The sequence below is a fragment of the Pseudoliparis swirei genome, chromosome 15, assembly GCF_029220125.1.
Source record: "Pseudoliparis swirei isolate HS2019 ecotype Mariana Trench chromosome 15, NWPU_hadal_v1, whole genome shotgun sequence".
Lineage (NCBI taxonomy): Eukaryota > Metazoa > Chordata > Actinopteri > Perciformes > Liparidae > Pseudoliparis > Pseudoliparis swirei.
Window position 1 is genome coordinate 14,144,124 of NC_079402.1, and position 18,757 is coordinate 14,162,880.

An 18,757-nucleotide genomic window follows, 5' to 3' on the forward strand; every position below is an offset into this window, starting at 1 on the left:
CTTTATTTAACCGTGTTGGCCGCCTACCTTCGGGTCGACCCACCGCTGCTCTGTGAGCCATACTTTCTTTTTTCCAGAGAGGACCGCCCTTCAAACGGTTGTGCGCGAGCGTCCCGCGACCAGCTATTGGCCGCGGTGTGCACGAGCTCGGCTCTCATTGGTTGAGACCTGAGGTAGGCTCCAGTTTGAGTTGTGCTTTTGTTATTACTAATGCTGAGACGTTATTCATAAAGGCTGGGTTTTATTATCCCCTCCACCTAATCAGAAAGAGCTGGATAAACTATCACCTTCCAGCCCCACGCGCAGTCGCAATGGGGAACAGAGGGACTTTGTTTCACATAATTAAATAATGTTAAACTTTAAATGGAAGTAATTTGAATGAATAGATAGTTCACCCTTTTATGCTCTTTATGAATCTCAAAATGTAATATTATTGTTAATTGTAACCTGTTCAATATAGTGATTTTACAGAAGCATGCAGTCTGTCATATTTTATATTTTACTATAATTCACTGTAAATAATGGCACAGTTACTAGAAAGTAGGCCTAATGCAACTAGAAGCCATTACAGTAATTTTCTGTACACTTATTCAAGTACTTTCTTTATCGACAATACTTTATTCAGCATTTCTAGCTCCAAGTTTATTTAGCTTAAGAAGTAGAAACATGTTCTCAACCCACAAAGCACTTCCTCCCTCAGATTATAAGAAGAAATGCCAACCACCAAATGGGAAGGGCGTGGAAATTGTAAGAAACATATAAAGACAATATATATCCCAATCCACGGAGTATTGTGGAACTCAAAAAACATATAAAAATATCGTGTTCAATACCTCTCTGGCAAAAACAATGCAAGTTCTAATGAGTGCATTATTGGACACACATCCTTGCTATTAAGCATATAATTGTTCATAATCCTCTACTAGAATTCAAAATAATCTTATTTTCCATACACCAGTTACCTGCTTGTATGCATTGTAAAGTAACCACTGATTTGTAACAAGTTATAATTAAAGCATAAACCTGTCATTTGATTTGATTACTCTTACCATAAACCCTAACCCCCAAATTAGGCTTCTCTCAAGTGACAACAATCACAATGTATAATCCCATCTAAATAAAGTGTGAACTGTGTTTCTTCCTCCCTTGAAGACCCTTTCATCAGCAGCTTTTATACAACCTATACTGTGATGGGAAGGTTTTTTTCTCATGCAGGAAAGCAGCCTTCCACATCCCTGCACAAATGCTTTCATTTGAATCAAAAACTATCTCCCCTGTTTCCGGCGTCACCTCAGTTTTTCTTTTCCTCAGGGATGAGTCACGCGAGAGCAACTCTCCCTGCACAGGCCCGTGTTTATCTCTGACCTGCCCAGACTTGAGCGCTCCTCTCGTCTTCGTTTGTGCAAACCTTTAGCTGTGATTCATGTTGAAGACACTGTCACTATCACAAAGGACTCCCTGTGATTTGCCAACTGCCTGGTGCATATTATTCAGTTATTTTTCCTGTCAGACCAGGTGTTGAATCACAAATTTCCCCTGCTATGTTTATCAAAGGCACTTTTTCCATATGACAGACGAGGTTGAAAGAGAGGACACACAATCAATAAATCCCTTTACAACATATGCTGTCATCCTCTATGACATTCAATCACACGCCAGTTGTTCTGGTTAACATATCAATTTGTGGGCATTGATTATGACTCAAGGCTAAATAGTAGTGTTTCAGAATAGAGATGCACGGTGGGGATGAAATAAAAATGCTGTTAATTGTGTTTGTTTTGGGGCTTTTTCCCAGGCTCAATGTCAAAGAACCAACACAAAATAGAAAGTGATAGAAAGAGGAGGAAGAGACACACTCACTATCCATTTGCAGGGATCACTTGACTCACAGGGTCCGAGAGCTGAGAACTCACTCCTGCTCTCCTCATCTCTCTTTCGCACATACACTGCTGCCAAACACACACACACACACACACTTTACAAGCCATGCCAGTGGTCGCCAAGCAGTCACTCCCCTCATGTAACACACACACACGCACACACACACACCCACAGTCTTTTCCCTCATTATCTCCTGTTCTCTTTTTCTCAGCAGTCTCTTCCTTCAGCATCATCTGTGTGCATGTAACAAAGGATTTGAGAGCTTATTCAATTCATGAAGACTTTTCTGGAATGGAGAGCGGCAGAAAGAGAATTAAAAACATTAAAATCTTGGAGGCGATAAATCCGATTTGAATTACAGTGCAAGGACGAGAGTGGGAGTGGAAGCTAGAGTGGGAGTGGATTCAGGCTGCACAAAGATGGGGAAGAACAGATGAACATTAAAGCAAAGCTACATTCTCATCTCCCCTGGTTCAGATTCCCTTTACTTGGCAACATTGTTCTGATACAAATGCTGTAACAAACGTTTCCCAGTATAATCTGGTGTTTTGGGATTTAGTGAACTTTCTTTAGCTTGTTCTTAGTGAATCAAGGCCCTGGACTTTGGTCGCTTCATTCACTCGAGGTGTTGAAGCCTGAAAGACTCAATTGTTTCAATGGGTTGCACAGCATGGTGCATAATTTATGTTGCTCACACTGTAATGTACAAACCATTTCAGCTATGCAAATAAACTGGAGCACATTTTTATTTTGTTGACAGGTTTACCAACACTAAGGGATTCTGGGTCGACAGAGCTTTAATGCTGTTAGGCATTCTTGCACTATTATTGCAAATAAAAAAAAGGTAATGTCTCATTGAGATGCATTTTCAGCTCATCTGCAGGCGTACCACTGGCTGCAGTTTTAAGTCGCAATAAAGATTGTCTACCAATCTTAAATGTCTCGACCGGCCTCTACTCAATATGCAACCATGTGTAATAACTTACAGCTGAAAACATCTGCTTTGTGAAGGGTTGAATGCTGCACCTGGATAAGCTCATCATTTTCTGGTACTGTGTCTTTTATCTGAACTGGGAGTTTAAAATTCAAACTTCTATCAATCTTGCCTTTGATTCAAAAGGCATGAGGGAATGGTATATGCATTGTAATTTAAGAATGCATTATATACTTCTTATGTTGCAGTATTGGCCAGGTCATATACAGTGTATGTCATTTTACAGAGACAACCCTGATTGTATTGTCGTACCTTTGTGTTAATTTGATGAATGTTTTTGAGGTATAGATATCTGCATCTTTGACATATGTTGTGATATTTTTACTCTGCATTAATGATGGTTAGAGGTGCTTGGTATTTATCTTTCACGGTACGTTGTTCTTTTTCCCCTTTGTTTGTTAAAAACATGAACATATGGTTGTCTTTGTTTCTCTGGATGAGGGAACGATGGATCTGTGTAGTCTTATTGTATTCTATATATTGACATAATTGACTAAAAACATCACACATACTTTTACATACACAAACTTTTTCCCAAGTAACTTAAAGTGCATTCAAACTCAAAAGGAATAAGAGCTACATGTCTACATTAACACCAAATATATATAGTCTTTCATATATTGTATGGTTTACTTTTAGGTAACCTAAACTCTACACCCGTTTTTTTTTTTCCCACTGCCGGGGCTTGAACCCAGGACTTCGTGTTTACCAAACACAGACTTCAACCCACTAAGCCACAGCACCTACATGAAGTTTCCTTTTCACACTGCATCAAGTTCTCTTCTCTACCAAAAGTACAAAACCATAAAATTCAAATACACGATCCGATTCTTGAAGCACTGGCGGGAGTTGAACGGCACCACTGTGAAACGCTTCTTCTCAAATTATTTTCGATTTTTTTTTTTCTCCAGTGATTGACAGAAAGTCAACTAAGTGCAACAATTTAAAGGAAAATTATAAGAAAAAGATTTGCTTCTTTCACGTGCAATTATTAATATATATTTTTTAAAGAAATGTTTGTGTATTACTGGTGAGTTGGTTGATTGAAGGTTTGGATTTGGGTTGCAGCAAGTGACTTCGTGAATGAATCAGTGTAGTTACGCAACTAAGTTAAGCTGCTATAGTTTGGCGTGCATCAACAGTGGTGCATAAAGTACCCAAAAGTCATACTTGAGTAGTAAAAAGAGATATGACTGAAAAAACTCTCAAAAAAAAAAAAGTCACCTATGAGAGAACTACTTGAGTAAAAAGTATAAAAAAGTATTTTTTTTTTTTACTTAGTAGTAAAAAATTTTCTGATGATAAATGTGCTTAAATATTGAAAGTAAAGTAAAGTAAAAAATGTAAATTAAAAAAAAAAAAGGTCAGAATTGAATTATGAAGTTTATTTATTTGGGTGCTGTGGCCGCCATGAACAAAGATGAAGCTTGAGGATACTTAGAGATAATATATATGTATATAATTACTATAATAAAAAAAAAAAAACACAGAAAAAAAACAGAACAAAAAAACAACCAGAAGAATCACACTTTCAAGAAAAAAATGGTTCATCTTTCAAAGTTCATTGATTTTCAAAAAAAAAAATTTCAATTGTTAAGCTCTTCTGGGGCTGAAGAGAGAAGTCCTGCGATGCTGCGTTCACCTGGTGTAGTAGAGGTGGGTGTAGTCTCACTTCACAGGCCCTGGTGCAGTAGTGGTCACAGCTACAGCACACAGCAGCAGCAGTTCAGCTTGTTTCAGCAAGTCAACGTGATCCCGTCTCCATGCTGTTTGCTGCTGTCTCGCTTGAGATGACGAAAAGTCCGATCTTCTTCCGATGATGGTGGATGAACTGGGTGGCATCATGCTTCCAGGCTGCTTGATGTAGCTGCCATGTGCTGCTTGATGTGAAATAAAGTGAAAGAGTATACAGATAAGATTAAATTAATAACACTTCCTAACATGTCCTAAAGTGTACTAAATTTTTTATTTGAAATTTTGTTTTTTTTATTTATTTAGTTTCATACATTCCAGTTTTGTCGTGAATATGTATGTGTATGTCTGTAGTGAATTGTGACACTGTAGTTAATCAATAACAATAACAAATCAATATCGTCATACGTATAATATTAAATAAAATATAATATTAAATAAAATAATTATAAAATATATATGATTAGCATTATGTATATAGAAGCAAATCACAAATCAAACAACTAACACAAACTCACAACACTAACTATAGATTCGCTATCTCTCCTCTCCGCTAATTGTCTCTCCTAATTGTGTCATAGCATTTGAACGTAGCCTAAACATACAACAGCTAGCGTTAGCATAATCGTCAAACAATGCACTCTCCTGCTCCCACTGCCACCCCACTAACTTCCTGAGACACAACTAGATAATATCTTAACAACAGGTTTATGATATATTAACGATTTACGTTTATGAACATAATTAATATTTACGGCTCATGGTTAATTTTGGTTTGTTGGTTCAATGTTGTTCCTCCCGTACTCCGGTTGGTCCGGCCATATCTTCATCGGTCAGGAAGAAACTTAAGCATAAACTCAAAGAAGAACAGAAAGAAACCTGCCGCGTTGATCTTTGACCCCTCTTTGTGGTCCCGTTGGGCTTCCATTGCTGCTCCACATGAAATGGAAATGAGTCGTATCTGTTTCGCTCTATCCTGGGCATCACATCACTTTGAATAAGAAAGCGCGGCACAGGACCCTGACCTCCAACCTGGTGTTCGTGCTGCGTTCAGGTGCGAACAGTCCAGTCCCTGCTGCGTGTAGGTGCGCTGCGGTGTGTTCCCTGCGTGTGTCGACAACTGTCCGTTTCGGGTGCGTTCAGGTGCGCTGCGGGGTGCTTCACAACAGTTGCGATTTTTCTCATTGTTTTTCCGTTTAACGATGTGTGTATTTTTTCTTGTAATAGTTTTGTAATAGTACAAGTTTAAAATGCTGTAAAAAAATAAAAGTAAAAAAAATAAAGTAAAATAAGTACAGAAAAACAAAAAAAAGTACTTAAAAAAAAAATATAGTAAAGTAAAATAAACTACACTACACCTGTGCATCAAAGTATCAAACAGACCTAAGTTCAACATAAAAAACCGTAGCTAAATAAACATGATCCTTTTTTGTTATATGGCTTGACGAATGGTATACAATTAAAAAATGTAATGACGTCCACACGACACAACTGTGTGTGTGTCAACTGATGATGGACGCACACTGATTGTGTCATTTGTAACTGCCACGCCTTGTAGTTATTTAACAAAACAAATAAAATAGACTCAAACACAGCCTGAGAAAACGTAGTTAAAACTGAGCTCCACCTCAACCGACTACAACAATAAAATGCTAGTGACACATTAATGATTAATGCATAATAATAATCTAATGACATGATGTCGTAAGAATTGTAACCGTCACATGGGGACGCTACTTGTAATACTTGTAGTACATTTTCCTGATTCACCTTACATAATTTAACTTGAGAAACATTGTCAATGCAGGACCTTCACTGTGTTCTCAGATCCTTCACGACTGAGTTTATTACAACACTGGGCAACAATGACAAGTGTTTTTGAGTTCTGTTAACATATCTTATGTTCATGTTAAGTCCCTGAAGGACACCTAATATTGTAATGTATTTCTTATTGTATTTGACTGTGCAAACCAAACAATGGGATTTTCAGCTCTGATAATATTCTAATGTAAGATAAATCTCAAAACCATAGCTTGTGTTATTCTATTTACCAAAAGGTATATTACAGAGTCAGACATTTCAGTCGAAAATTGGTTCACTGAACATATAACATTTATTTATACAACATGATCTCAAGTATTTCTGGAGTGATTTCTTTGTCACACAACATTCAAAACAGGCCTGGATCAACCAGTGTTATTAATATTTTCTAGAAAGCGACTTGGAGAAGCTTGATTGCACAAATCAAACCGATGCTATTACAAAGATTTAAAAAACTAGCACTGTCAGTCAAACGAAATGCTGTTACAGCACTACTGTATATTATGATCAACAGAAAAAGTTAAATTATCTGATCATCTCTAAATCAAACTCTATTGAATCTTTCAAACATTTATAAAAGCTAATAAAATAAATAGAAATGTATGCCTTTCTAAACTGCATCGTCCGATGGAGGATCTTTAGCTGCTGATCATATTCACATTAGACAAAGGCATTTCTTCACGTTTGTGGTCATTCCGTGTTTTTGGCTTTGTGTCAATGCAGTATGGTGATGCTGCGGTCCGTCACGGCAAACGCCGGCAGCAGCGCGGCGCTGAAGTCATGTGTGACAGAGTGCAGCACGTTGCTGGAGTCCGCCTCATAAAACAACAGCGTCTGGCTCGGCCAGTCCAGCAGCAGGCCGATCCTCTGGGGTTTCCTCACCACCTGCAGGGGCACCTTCTTCCCAGCGTGGCAGAAGGAGTAGTCCCCGTCGTAGTGAGACAGCACCCAAGACTGAGCGTTATGGCCCAGTCGGGCCTCGTTTCCAGAGCCTTTGCGCTCCATAGAGGTGTAGCAGACCCCGACCTTAAAGGCACCACTCTGGCCCACATCCACCACCCAGCTGTGGCTGCCAGAGGACATGGCCAGTGAACCCAGTGCATTGGGCCAACAGTCAAAGCGTGCTGGGTCGTAGGGCAGCGATTGGCGAGCTTTTTTGTAAAAGAAGGTCAAAGTGTATAAGTCTTCTGAGAGGGACAGGAGAGGGCTCAGGGTGCGCTCATCGAACCGTAACAAAGATGATCCATAAGCTGGGAGAAGAAGGAAAAGATGGCGTTAATGACATCAGCTGATGCATTAATATGAGCAGACATGTTTTGAGGAGGCTTGAGAATCCTTTCTTTTCCTGTAATGGCACAGCTGGCTCTTCGTCCCACACACAATGGATGTCAAAATTGAAGGGTCGGTCACTGAGCTGATCACTTCCTGTAATCCTATTTACAATATCTCGTTGTCCACCTTCAAGATTCTTATTGAAATGTTGGCTTGTACAGTTTCTCAGCGGGTTTCTATTTGGAGCATCGATACTATTTCTTTCTGGATCTTTCGATTTTGCAGGTATGCTATAAATACCATACTTGATGTATGTATAATCACCCTGTATGATCCTGCTGCATCTGTCATGTTGTTCATGAGGATTGAATACCAATGCACTAACCGTTTGGCCCCAGCAGCACTGCAGTGGCCCACAGACCTCTCAGCAGCTTGCTGTCACTGCAGTCTGCTTTCAGGCTGAGCTGGTTTGTGTCACATGGCTCCCCGACCCCGTCGGCCTCCTCCACCCTGACACAAAGAAAACACAGAGAGAAAGAAGAGATGTTACCTCTCTGGTATCCGAAACAAGAAAAGAAACATTCACAAGCAATGTCATGTATAAAAGATTACCTGTCAGATATCTCCTGGACACTAGTCTGAAAGACAGGAAGAAAGTAATGAGTCTTCTGGGTATTCTTGTACTTTAGCAATGTATGTTCATTGTCAGGTTACATGGATTTCAAGCACGAGTTCCTCTATTGTTCAAAAATCTTCCCGTCATCCCTGAACTTCCTAACAAAGATGTCCCATCGCTCACCACCAGCTGTGCGTCTGGAGTGTGTGTCAGCGTGTGAACCAGGCTGGAGCGCGTTTGCGTCAGACTCGCCAAAGCCTTGCTCCAGTGGGCCTTCTGGGTGAGGAGGCACTGCTCCACTCGCTCCTCCTCTCGCTGCACCTTCTCCAAGAGACGCTGCTCCTCCTCCTCCAGGGCGTCACGCGCTGCGTTGACCTGAGCCAAGACCTGCTCCCTCGCACTGCTCGCCGCGACCTACGCCAAGGGACACGAAGAGATATTAGACAACTCGTAGACCAGTGGAAAAAACGACATGGCGTTGAATTGACTTGCATAATCAAAATATTGTGTGACAGTAGTCAAAAGGTTGTTGTTTTCAAATTTATAAATACCCTCATCGTTTATGATCAGATATTCTTTGAATCTCGCAATAACACTTTTTTTCAACTAACTGTTTAATCTACAAAATGTCAGAAAATCGGTAAAATAATTATCATTACACTTTCCTAGAGCCCAAACTCTTCAAATTCAGATTAGATGAAAAACAGCAATGGATATTCAATTTACCATGACAATGAATCAATTTACAATGTGGCCATTACGATCTGAACCTGCAGCTACCGTCGGTTTCACAGAGCTTTATAGTGAATTTCAGCTTATCTTTTAGCTTTCTGGTCCACAAAAAAGCTCTAGCATCCACTGTGACCTGCTCAGCACCAAACAGCAGCGAGTGAGCTGGTGAACAGAGTGTTGTGTTCACAGCTTGTTTCTGCTGCCCCAGGGTGGCCAACATATCCATTATTGCAGGTTTGTTTGCAGGTTTTAAGAGGTCTAGTCGGGAGGGCGGCCGTATTTATCCCACGATGTTAAGCAAAGTATCTCCTACATCAAACATTAGGAAACATGTGGGTCAAACTTCCAGAACCTTGATGGGGAGCTCCCATTAGGGTGCAGAGGCTGTTGAATTTCACAGAGTTGACTTCCCACGTCTATCCATAAACAACCAACAAACAAACACACCCAATAGCTACAGAGATTAATTGACCAGATTTTAAACCCAAAGCATTGTTTCCATAGTGTGGAGTAAGTTTGTTTGAGGTTGATACCCGTATTGGTTTGGTGATTTGATTCTTGATCAGATAAGTTGTCAGCCTGTTTGTTGTACCTGCCTTTGTTGTTTGTTGAGGTTTGATTTACTCGTGGATTTACACACGCATGGCTCTGACCACTTTAGAGACCCATTGTGTTGAGGGAGGTTAATAAATAGGCTGTGGGTGAACGGGAAGAGGCAACCTTTGCTTTGTTTCCTGGTGGTAAGAAATTTACTGAATCAGCAAGATATACTTTATTAATTAACAATTTGTATTTATGTTACTCACTGCAAATATATACTTGTTTGGAATAATGAGATATAAAATCACTCTTAGTTATTGTTAGAAAAGTAAATTGTGGACGCAGCACAACTACAACTCTGATATTCAAAATAATTTAGATTTAGAAAGCATTATACTGATATTTAATTCTGTATTTCTGCATGTTTAAATGATTCAACATATTTAAACATGAACTTGAATGTAAAAGAACATGCATTTTAAGTATATATGACTATATGATTTCTTTACAATTTCCTCTCCATGCTGATGCCACAATAAAAGCTTCACATGCAATGAAGTGGTGAGACAATAATCTATTCAGTTCTTTATCAGTCAAAATGCCAACCTCGTTCCAGCTTCTCAAAGGTGCAGGTTTTCAGCTTTTCTCAGTTTTATGTAATTATATACTGAATGTCTTTGGGTATTGGAACCATACAATAAATTTGAAGAAGAGTTGGGGAGTTATTTCTTACTATATTCTTATAGATTTAACAATGAACCAGATACTTGAAGAAACAGCTCACAGATTAATTGTCAATACCATAATCTTTAGTTGCAGCTTTAATGCAAAGAGACTTCAATCATGTGTCCATAAAGCACAGGTAGGTTGTCACACAGGACTTTTTCATAAAGCCGAGCCAGCCAACATCAAAACAATGTACTTGTGAAACTTGTATACTTGGTTTCGCTGAGCAATGTGATCAGTATTGGGACTGAAACTGTGTCGGCGTGGTCATTAGTGGGAGGTTAACTGGAAGGGGGTTAGTGGGATTTCTCACCTGAAGCTTTTGCTCTTTGGCTGTCAGCGTCTGGTTGATGAACTTCTCAACCCTCATTGCCTGCAGCTGCATTTTCTCACAAACATCCACTAGTTGGTTCTGGTGAAAACACAAACACACACACACTCATCAGCTGGAGACACAACACGAAAATCCTGTCTTTTTAAATACCATGAAGAGGAATCAACACAAAAATGAACATGCAAAAAGTGGCACACCCAAGAAAGAATGAAGAAATATCTCTATTGCACTGTCAAATGTGTAAACAGTTTTCCAGACATTATCAGTCAGTCTTCATTGCTTTATAACAACAACCCTTTAGCAAAGTGAGTCATTGAAAAAAAATCTTAAAATAAACTTAGATGGATACAGCTTTATAGTGAGGTACAATTAGTAAAAGACCTGTTTGAAAGTTGAAAAAAAGGAAAAATAAAGGTGTTCACACTAAATTAAAGTAACCTACCTGGGTATTTATAACCCAACAGGTACCTTCGGTAAAAAATATATTAAAACATTTACTGACGTAGGCCAAGATAATATTGTTTTGTTTGAAGAATTTATAGAGGCTTTGTGCTACCTTCTCTCATATATAAATTTGTATATATTTTATAAACTTTTATTTTGAAACGGTAAAAGGAATCGCACATTTGAGTTACGTTTGAATGTACATTTCCAAGAGCTATATCATCCCACAGCCCAGTGAATACATCCAGAAATAGAAGTAAACCTGTGTTGAATAGAAAATACAGCAAGCTGTTATAGGCCTTTACACATACTCACTCTGACTGCGGTTACTCTGGTGGCCAGAGGGGTCACGGTGTGTCGGCGGCAGGGGCCCACGATGGCGCAGTGGGAGCAGATGAGTTTCGACTCGGTGCCACAGAACCAGTCCAGCTCGGCGTCATGCTCCACGCACACCTCGTATTCACCAGAGAAGATCCCGGACTCGGAGTCGGCAGTGGTCCTAGCCGGTGAGGTCGCCACCGCGCTGTCCTCCGCCTGGTGCCGCTTCACACCGCCGCTCAACACCGAGAAAATAGGCTGCTCAAAATCCATCTCCTTCGTGTTCGGGCCGATTGAAGTCTTCTCCGAGGCAGTCGGTGAAGATGGGCATGTTAAGTCGCACGTTGTGAGCTCCTCGGTCATGGCACAATAAAGCAACAGGTGCACCGGCGGAGCTGGAGTCGCACCTTTAGTATCCTACAGCGCTGTAATACAGGTGTAACAGGTGAGCTGAACCCGGAAGTAACACCGACACCAGAGGTCAGAGCTGAGAGAAGGAAATCAAGGTTTCTGCTCTGCTAGTATCAGTTGTTTGATTTGGGCGTGAACCAGTACCGTTGTAATGTAGCATCGATAGATACCAATTATCATATTGTAATGTATTTTATTGTTTGTTTTTAGCTTGCCTTGTTTTCCTGTTTCTCTTCCCGTGTTTGTATTTCGGGCCCTAAAACGTTTCAAGTGTTCAGCTGTGATCCAAAGTGAGCTTCAAGCTTTCAGATTTAGGAGCATTTTTGTGCGCATAAAATGAAGAGAAACGGTGATGTCAGCACACATCTATAACTGCACATTGATAAATATTCATCAGTGAACCATAAGGCTCATTTATAATTGTGTTAGCGACATAATATACATTTATTGACATGAAAATCTGCAAGATTGCTACTTTAGGAATTGCAACATTGTACATGGAAAACATGAGAAGTATACGTCGACATACATTTTAATGATTTGTTTTAGTTTAAACTACCACCAAAAAAAGCCTGTCATTGACTGCAATGGTTAAACAAATGCACACAAAAAACAATTTTAACTTAAAGAGTTGCTCCCCGCATTTTCAAAATTCAAATCACAGGATTTGAACCTGCATTCCTGAATTAAAACAATTCTACTGACTTGAATTTTGCTATAGCAGTCAGCTATTCAAAAACTATCCTCCTATTTTCCTTTGCTAATATTTCTCAATACCATTGTGAGAACACAGTGGCAGAGTAATCAGATGTTCCAGGGTGGATATGGTGGGATATACAATATCATCATAGGTGTACCCAGGGATCTGAGGTGCAGACACACCAGAGACAGCTCTGTTTAGCAATAGTGAGCAACACCCACTGTCTGGAAAAGCTCTTGAATCCAAAGAATATAAACTTTAAATGTCTTTTTCGGGTCTGCCTTAATCAGGACCATTCATAAACAAATTATTACATTTTTACAACTATAAAATACAAATACAAAAGTAATCCGTTGATAATGCTAAACTAAAAAAACGTTACAGTAAAATAAGGAATTTAAAATAAGGAACAAAACATACACATCCCATTCCTCCCAGCTCTGTGTCTGCGAGTAACTGGATATGTGATTTAATGGACTGTTATTTAGTCATTGTGATATTGTTTTAACTTGATTTAGTAGTGTATTCATACCCTTTCCATGTGCTTAAGCTTTCACAAGTGGATGCCAATAATACAAGTTTCCTGTTATGTTAAATTCTTGAAGAAGAGGTAAAAAAGGCTTTGCATTTATCATCCTCCTTGTATCGCTTTCAATCCCATCATTTTAAAATCTGAGCTTAATGAAATACTTTTTATTAAAGCACATATGTTTGGAAGGACAGCGATCAAATCTCAAGAAATTCAAACCTCCACAAGGAACGACACACACATCCCACTCCTCCCAGCTCTGTGAGTAACTGGAGAGGAGTGATTGACAGAAGAGAGTTGTTCCTTCTGGCTCAGACATTTCATTTTGAAATGGGAACAGCAGAGGCACAGGGCTCCCATTGTTTCTGACATAAATAGCTATTATGTAATAGAAAAAAGGTAGAAAACACAAGATGTGTTTACATCATGAAACAGGCAAGGGATACATGCACACTATGTTGTGGGCGATAGAGATGCTGCGTTATACTATAAGTGGAAAACAACTTTTTAAATACCAGTAATCTTTATTTAAAAAAAGATTACGCTCACCTTTCTACTTTAAAAAAATAAATGCCAAAAATAAATAAAAGCTAATTATGTCTGTTGTCACTCTCAAAGAGCATGGTAACATGATAATAAATTGGGGTTTTGATGTTTGCAACTTCTATCCCTGACACAAAATGCGAGAATAGAATATATATATAATATACTGATACTCAATTAACACATGTTTACTATTAATTGGGTTAATCAGTGTTGGGACATCTCTGGTATGCACGAGATATTGATTTGTAAGATTTGGTGGGAAACATCATCAGTACCTTACCAATGAATCCAAATAATATTGTTGTGTTGAATGAAAATCATGTGTTTCTAAAAGGTCAGAAAACTGAAAATAGATTAAGTGTTTCACCTGCCAGCAACATGAAGAACTATTGGAAACTTGTTTTTTAATAGAAACTCTACAAATATTACAGTGATAATTTATGTCATAAATAATAAATCATCATCCACTAAATTTTAAAATGGTCTTATCTAAATGTACACCCTTACACATTTCTAGGTTTCTGTAATACAGATCCTGATCTCCAGAAGGTGCTCACACACTTAAGTCACAGATGTGTTAGGGCTCGAACACACCAGACGCGCCTCTAAAAAGCGCAGCCGCACCAAAAACGCCTTGTCAAAAACCTGCTGGGCAAAACAGCTCGGTGCGCCTCCGCGTCTCGCCCTTAAAGTTGAGAATATTTTAACTTTAAACCACCCCTGAAAAACGCAAAAAAACCGCACCGCGTGGTATTTAAAAGGCGCGTCTGAAAGTCGTACCATAGGGAATCAATGGTTTTGCGGGCGACGCGTTTTTGAGAGGCTCGTCTGGTGTGTTCGAGCCCTTAGGAGAGAAGACACGTTTGTGCTCAGGCCCTGGATTTTATTAGAGTGATGAATGCAATTGAATATGTCCTCTTGTGTGCTGCAATTTGAGCGTCATGGTGTGTGTGGAAGACATCCTATGTGGTGCATCCTTTTAAATGAATTTAAATGTCAGGTATTACTGGCATTACAAAAGTAAAAAATTAAGTAGTAGAATAAACACTCAAAAGGGGACTAAGTTCTGCATCTGATACTTAAAAATATCAATCCTTTACCTAAATAAAAATGTACTTTTCTTTAAATATGGTTCGATACATTTAATTAAATCAATTACACAAATGAAGATATTTATATTTAATGGGTGTAACACAAGATGTAGGAATAATTTCATTTATTAGATTGATTTAGGTAAGATGCTGTGCATATCAATGCAAAATAACTGTGTTTAACTGGGGACTACCCTTTGCACATGTGGCAGATCTCGCGCTCTGTCGTCTTTCAGCCTTTTCTCCTGACTGTAACCTGACCAGATGCAACAAGATTAACGCAGACTCATACCAACTGAATTACTTGGTTAGTAACTGTATTTGGTTTTAATAGTAGTTTAGAATCAAGCTTGGTACGGTATTACTTCTTTCCCTTATTTTTATTACTTTTCATTACTTTTTAACTTTTTATTCCTTTATTAATTTGTATTGCTTTTTAACTTTTAAAAACTTTTTAGTACTTTTTAATAATTTCTTATAACTTTTAAACTTTTTTAGAACTTTTTAACTTTTTAATAATTTTATATAACTTTAAATGTTTTACTTTATTTGATTACTTTTTAAAACTTTATTACTTTGTAAGTTTTTTAAACTTTTGTATTAATTTTTAAGTTTTTATTATTTTTTTATTACTTTTTTATATTTTTTTATTACTTTTTAATTACTTTTTATTACTTTTGTACTTTTCATTACTTTTGTACTTTTCCATTACTTTTTATTACTTTATTATTTTGTCTAAGTTCATTAATATGTATTACTTTGCAGTGATATTGATCCAATAACAGTGATATTGTTCCAGGTACAGCACTCAAAAACAATTCAAGCCCTTCTTAGCGGTGACACATTTAAACATGCTGAATGTTAACATATAATATATAAATAATTGACTCATAAACAAACTACACAGAATATCATCAATTCCATAAAAAGGACTGAGAGGTGCAATATCAATTAACTTATTACATGTGATTAAATTGGAAACTGTTTTTGTTCATTATTGATGTATATTTATATCATTATTCCTTTATTTGTGCTTCTGCAGGAGTGCAGGTGCAAGATTGTGATACTGAGAGCATATACCACTCAATGGAACTGCATCATTAAGGCTTTAATTTCGCAGCACATGTCTTACAATAGGAGATCAATCACCACTGAACAGGGGCCGGTATTTCAAAATGATCCACCTCATCCTGGATTGGATTAAATCCTGATCAGATCCCATAAACGGGTATTTCAAAGCAAATCTGATCCTGAAGATTCGGATTTGGTAATTCAATCCTGCCTTTTATCCGGATTAAACACTGCTGTTGAGTATTTCAAAACTTTAGTGGGAAATCTGGATCAGTTTGATCCTAAAAATCAGGATTACCCTGATCCCACCTCAGAGGTGGATTTGAGGGAGATTACATGAAAAGGTTGGACCAGCCGAAGTGTAACTGCTCCCAAAATTCATTGTTTGATACAGATATAGCTAGACTGCTGTTTGATCAATGTTTATTTTCTTTGCACGTTCCATTCTTTTTCAGAAAACACAGTGAAAAATTGAAGTAAAAAAAAAAATACAACGTATTCGTTGAAAATCAGTCAAATGTATTTATTAACATGCATTCAGCACACACACTTAATGTTCATAGCCAAAGCTTGAACGGTTATGGCATTTGGAGCAGCTCTGTGTTAACTGTCTGTCTTCTCTTTCCACAAACATATTTAAAGAGAACACATATCAAGGTTGTATCTCTTTTGTTGACAACTGTTTCCTAAAAATGCAACTTAATTGAGTTTATTTTGTATAGCACATTATCAGAAATTACAAATTTGCCTCAGAGGGCTTTACACACTGTACACATAGACATCCGTCCGAGGACCTCACATCGGAGATATGTACAACACATTTTAAAATCTACACCCAATGCATTGCGAGTAAATGCATTACAATGTGGAGCGCGACGTACAGACGCTAGCCTCTTTACTAGCTTGTTAGCTCCTTAACACAGAAGTCAATGGAGCAGCGTTAGCTCGCGTTAGCGCGAACTCGGCTTTATTTTACTTCGCCGAGCTATTCTTTCAACTTTGTGCGGATTTACGTAATTTGTTAACTTAATATAGTGATTGCCTTTCATCTCGTTTTAGGACGCATCAACACTGACCAAGATTATACTTAGATTTAGAGACGATCGTTGTGCCAGCTTCTCCTTTTTTCCGTAAAATGTTCGCTCCACTTCCTGTTACCTGTCTGTGATCCAGGGGGCGGGGACGGATTTGGAAATCCCAATCTGCCGGTATCAGGATCACTCTGATCCAATCCCGCAAAGTTTTGAAATACTCGGATGGATCAGGTTGATCTGTGGCTGAGGAAAGGGGGATTTAGTTATCCGAAGTGATGGTGAGATGAAGCCTCATGAGGCATCGAACCACTTCAGCCAATTGGTTCGAGAAAGGGTTCATTTCTCGAAGCTTCATGTGCTCACGAAACCACCTACTGGCCAAGTGCATAATCACAGGCAGCTGTATCTAACCACATAATATGATGCATTGAATTTGTGTGTCTGTTATGGCTGTTGGGAATGACTATGAATTACAAAAATGTATGACCAAATCATTTCTGTACATAAATTATCACATATGTGCATAATAAAATATTTTTTGAATGTATTCTGTGTGTGTAAATGTTCCCAAAATGGTAGTATCATATGATATGGCAGGTTGTGTAATAATGTTATTATGTCACTTTAGGAAAATGGCATGGGCTTAAGCAGGCAGAGGACAGTGAACGTGTGTGTGTAACCAGTGTTGGGAGTAACGCGTTACTGTAATTCCACTACTTTTAGCGGTAACGAGCGTGTAACGAAGTATTTTTTAAATCAACTAACGCAGTTACAGTTACTGAAATTTAAATGAGTTCGTTACTCGCGTTACTCTCTTGTGAAAAATGAACACTTGCAGACAAGAAGACAAGCTAGGCTACTTTAGCTGCTTCTGATCCGACATCGCAGGACCTTGGTGGCACAATGATATTGTAACGTCTCGGACGTTATGGACTGATGACACGGAGACGGGACGACGTTATTATTCCTCCCTTTATTGGGCATTCACCAACACAGACAGCTGCTCCTCTCGGCTCAGCAGCTCGAACGTCAACAACAACGGTTCCCGTCAACCACCCGTAACTTCCGTTTTCCGGGAGGTTAACCCCGCCTCCCCTCTACTCCGCCAATCACAGGCACGCTCCCTCGATCAGCATCACGGTGCCACACTGTGATTGACAGCCACTTCCAGTGTAGGCCAATCACTTTTATTTCATTGGGTTTAATGTGGTAAAAAAAAAAAAAGTTAAATGACAGACAGTTATTTTGTATTAAGTTAAGTATTAAAAGGGACTTTTGTACGACTGCTTGATTTGAAGGCATGTTGCCCTGTTGATTGCAATAAATAGGTCAACAACATATGTTTATTGTGTTTGACTGTTCAGTACTGTTCATCACATTAAAAAAGCAGACATAAAAGTAACTTAAAAGTTACTTTCCCGAGTAACTAATTACTTTTGATATACAGTAACTAGTAAAGTAATTAAATTACTTTTAAAAGAAGTAACTAGTAACTATAACTAACTACTAATTTTCAGTAACTTGCCCAACACTGTGTGTAACTAGGAAGAGGGGACTGAATATGCTTATGTAACTTGGACAGTGATGTACAGGACAAGGGACATTTTATTCATTTGTATTCAGAAATAACAGTTTCTCAACAGTTACATTTCATGAATATGCTTATGTAACTTGGACAGTGATGTACAGGACAAGGGACATTTTATTCATTTTTATTCAGAAATAACAGTTTCTCAACAGTTACATTTGATTCAAGATTCAAGATTCAAGATGTTTTATTTGTCACATACACACACAGGGTGTGCAGTGAAATGAAAGTGGCAATGCTCAGCAGGAATGTGCAAGGGCAACAAGTACACACTATTTACAATAAAAAACAACACAATATTTACAGTAAGTGTGTGTGTGTGTGTGTGTGTGTGTGTGTGTGTGTGTGTGTGTGTGTGTGTGTGTGTGTGTGTGTGTGTGCCTAAGAGGGGCAGTTGTGTGGGTCTATGTGGGGGTC

The 18,757-nt window shown here is 38.5% G+C and overlaps 1 protein-coding gene across 1 annotated transcript; it reads right to left on the bottom strand.

Moving 5' to 3' along the window:
* Positions 1–6,657: 6,657 nt before the first annotated feature.
* On the bottom strand, positions 6,658–11,817 carry bspry (B-box and SPRY domain containing). The gene is made up of 6 exons (XM_056432624.1): positions 11,368–11,817; positions 10,588–10,686; positions 8,460–8,690; positions 8,273–8,298; positions 8,046–8,170; positions 6,658–7,638 (listed from the first exon to the last, which is right to left on the bottom strand). Exons 1-6 carry the CDS (start codon positions 11,731–11,733, stop codon positions 7,103–7,105), a joined length of 1,383 nt encoding a protein of 460 aa, XP_056288599.1. The 5' UTR covers positions 11,734–11,817; the 3' UTR covers positions 6,658–7,102.
* Between the last annotated feature and the right edge of the window lie 6,940 nt (positions 11,818–18,757).

Bases quoted from the DNA above. Each gene is read 5' to 3' on its own strand.
- bspry (XM_056432624.1), bottom strand. From the start codon at position 11,733: ATGACCGAGGAGCTCACAACGTGCGACTTAACATGCCCATCTTCACCG. The intron at 8,691-10,587 runs GTGAGAAATCCC...CCCTTGGCGTAG, and splicing joins CCAAAGAGCAAAAGCTTCAG to GTCGCGGCGAGCAGTGCGAG. The intron at 8,171-8,272 runs GTAATCTTTTAT...TCTTTGTGTCAG, and splicing joins GTCCAGGAGATATCTGACAG to GGTGGAGGAGGCCGACGGGG.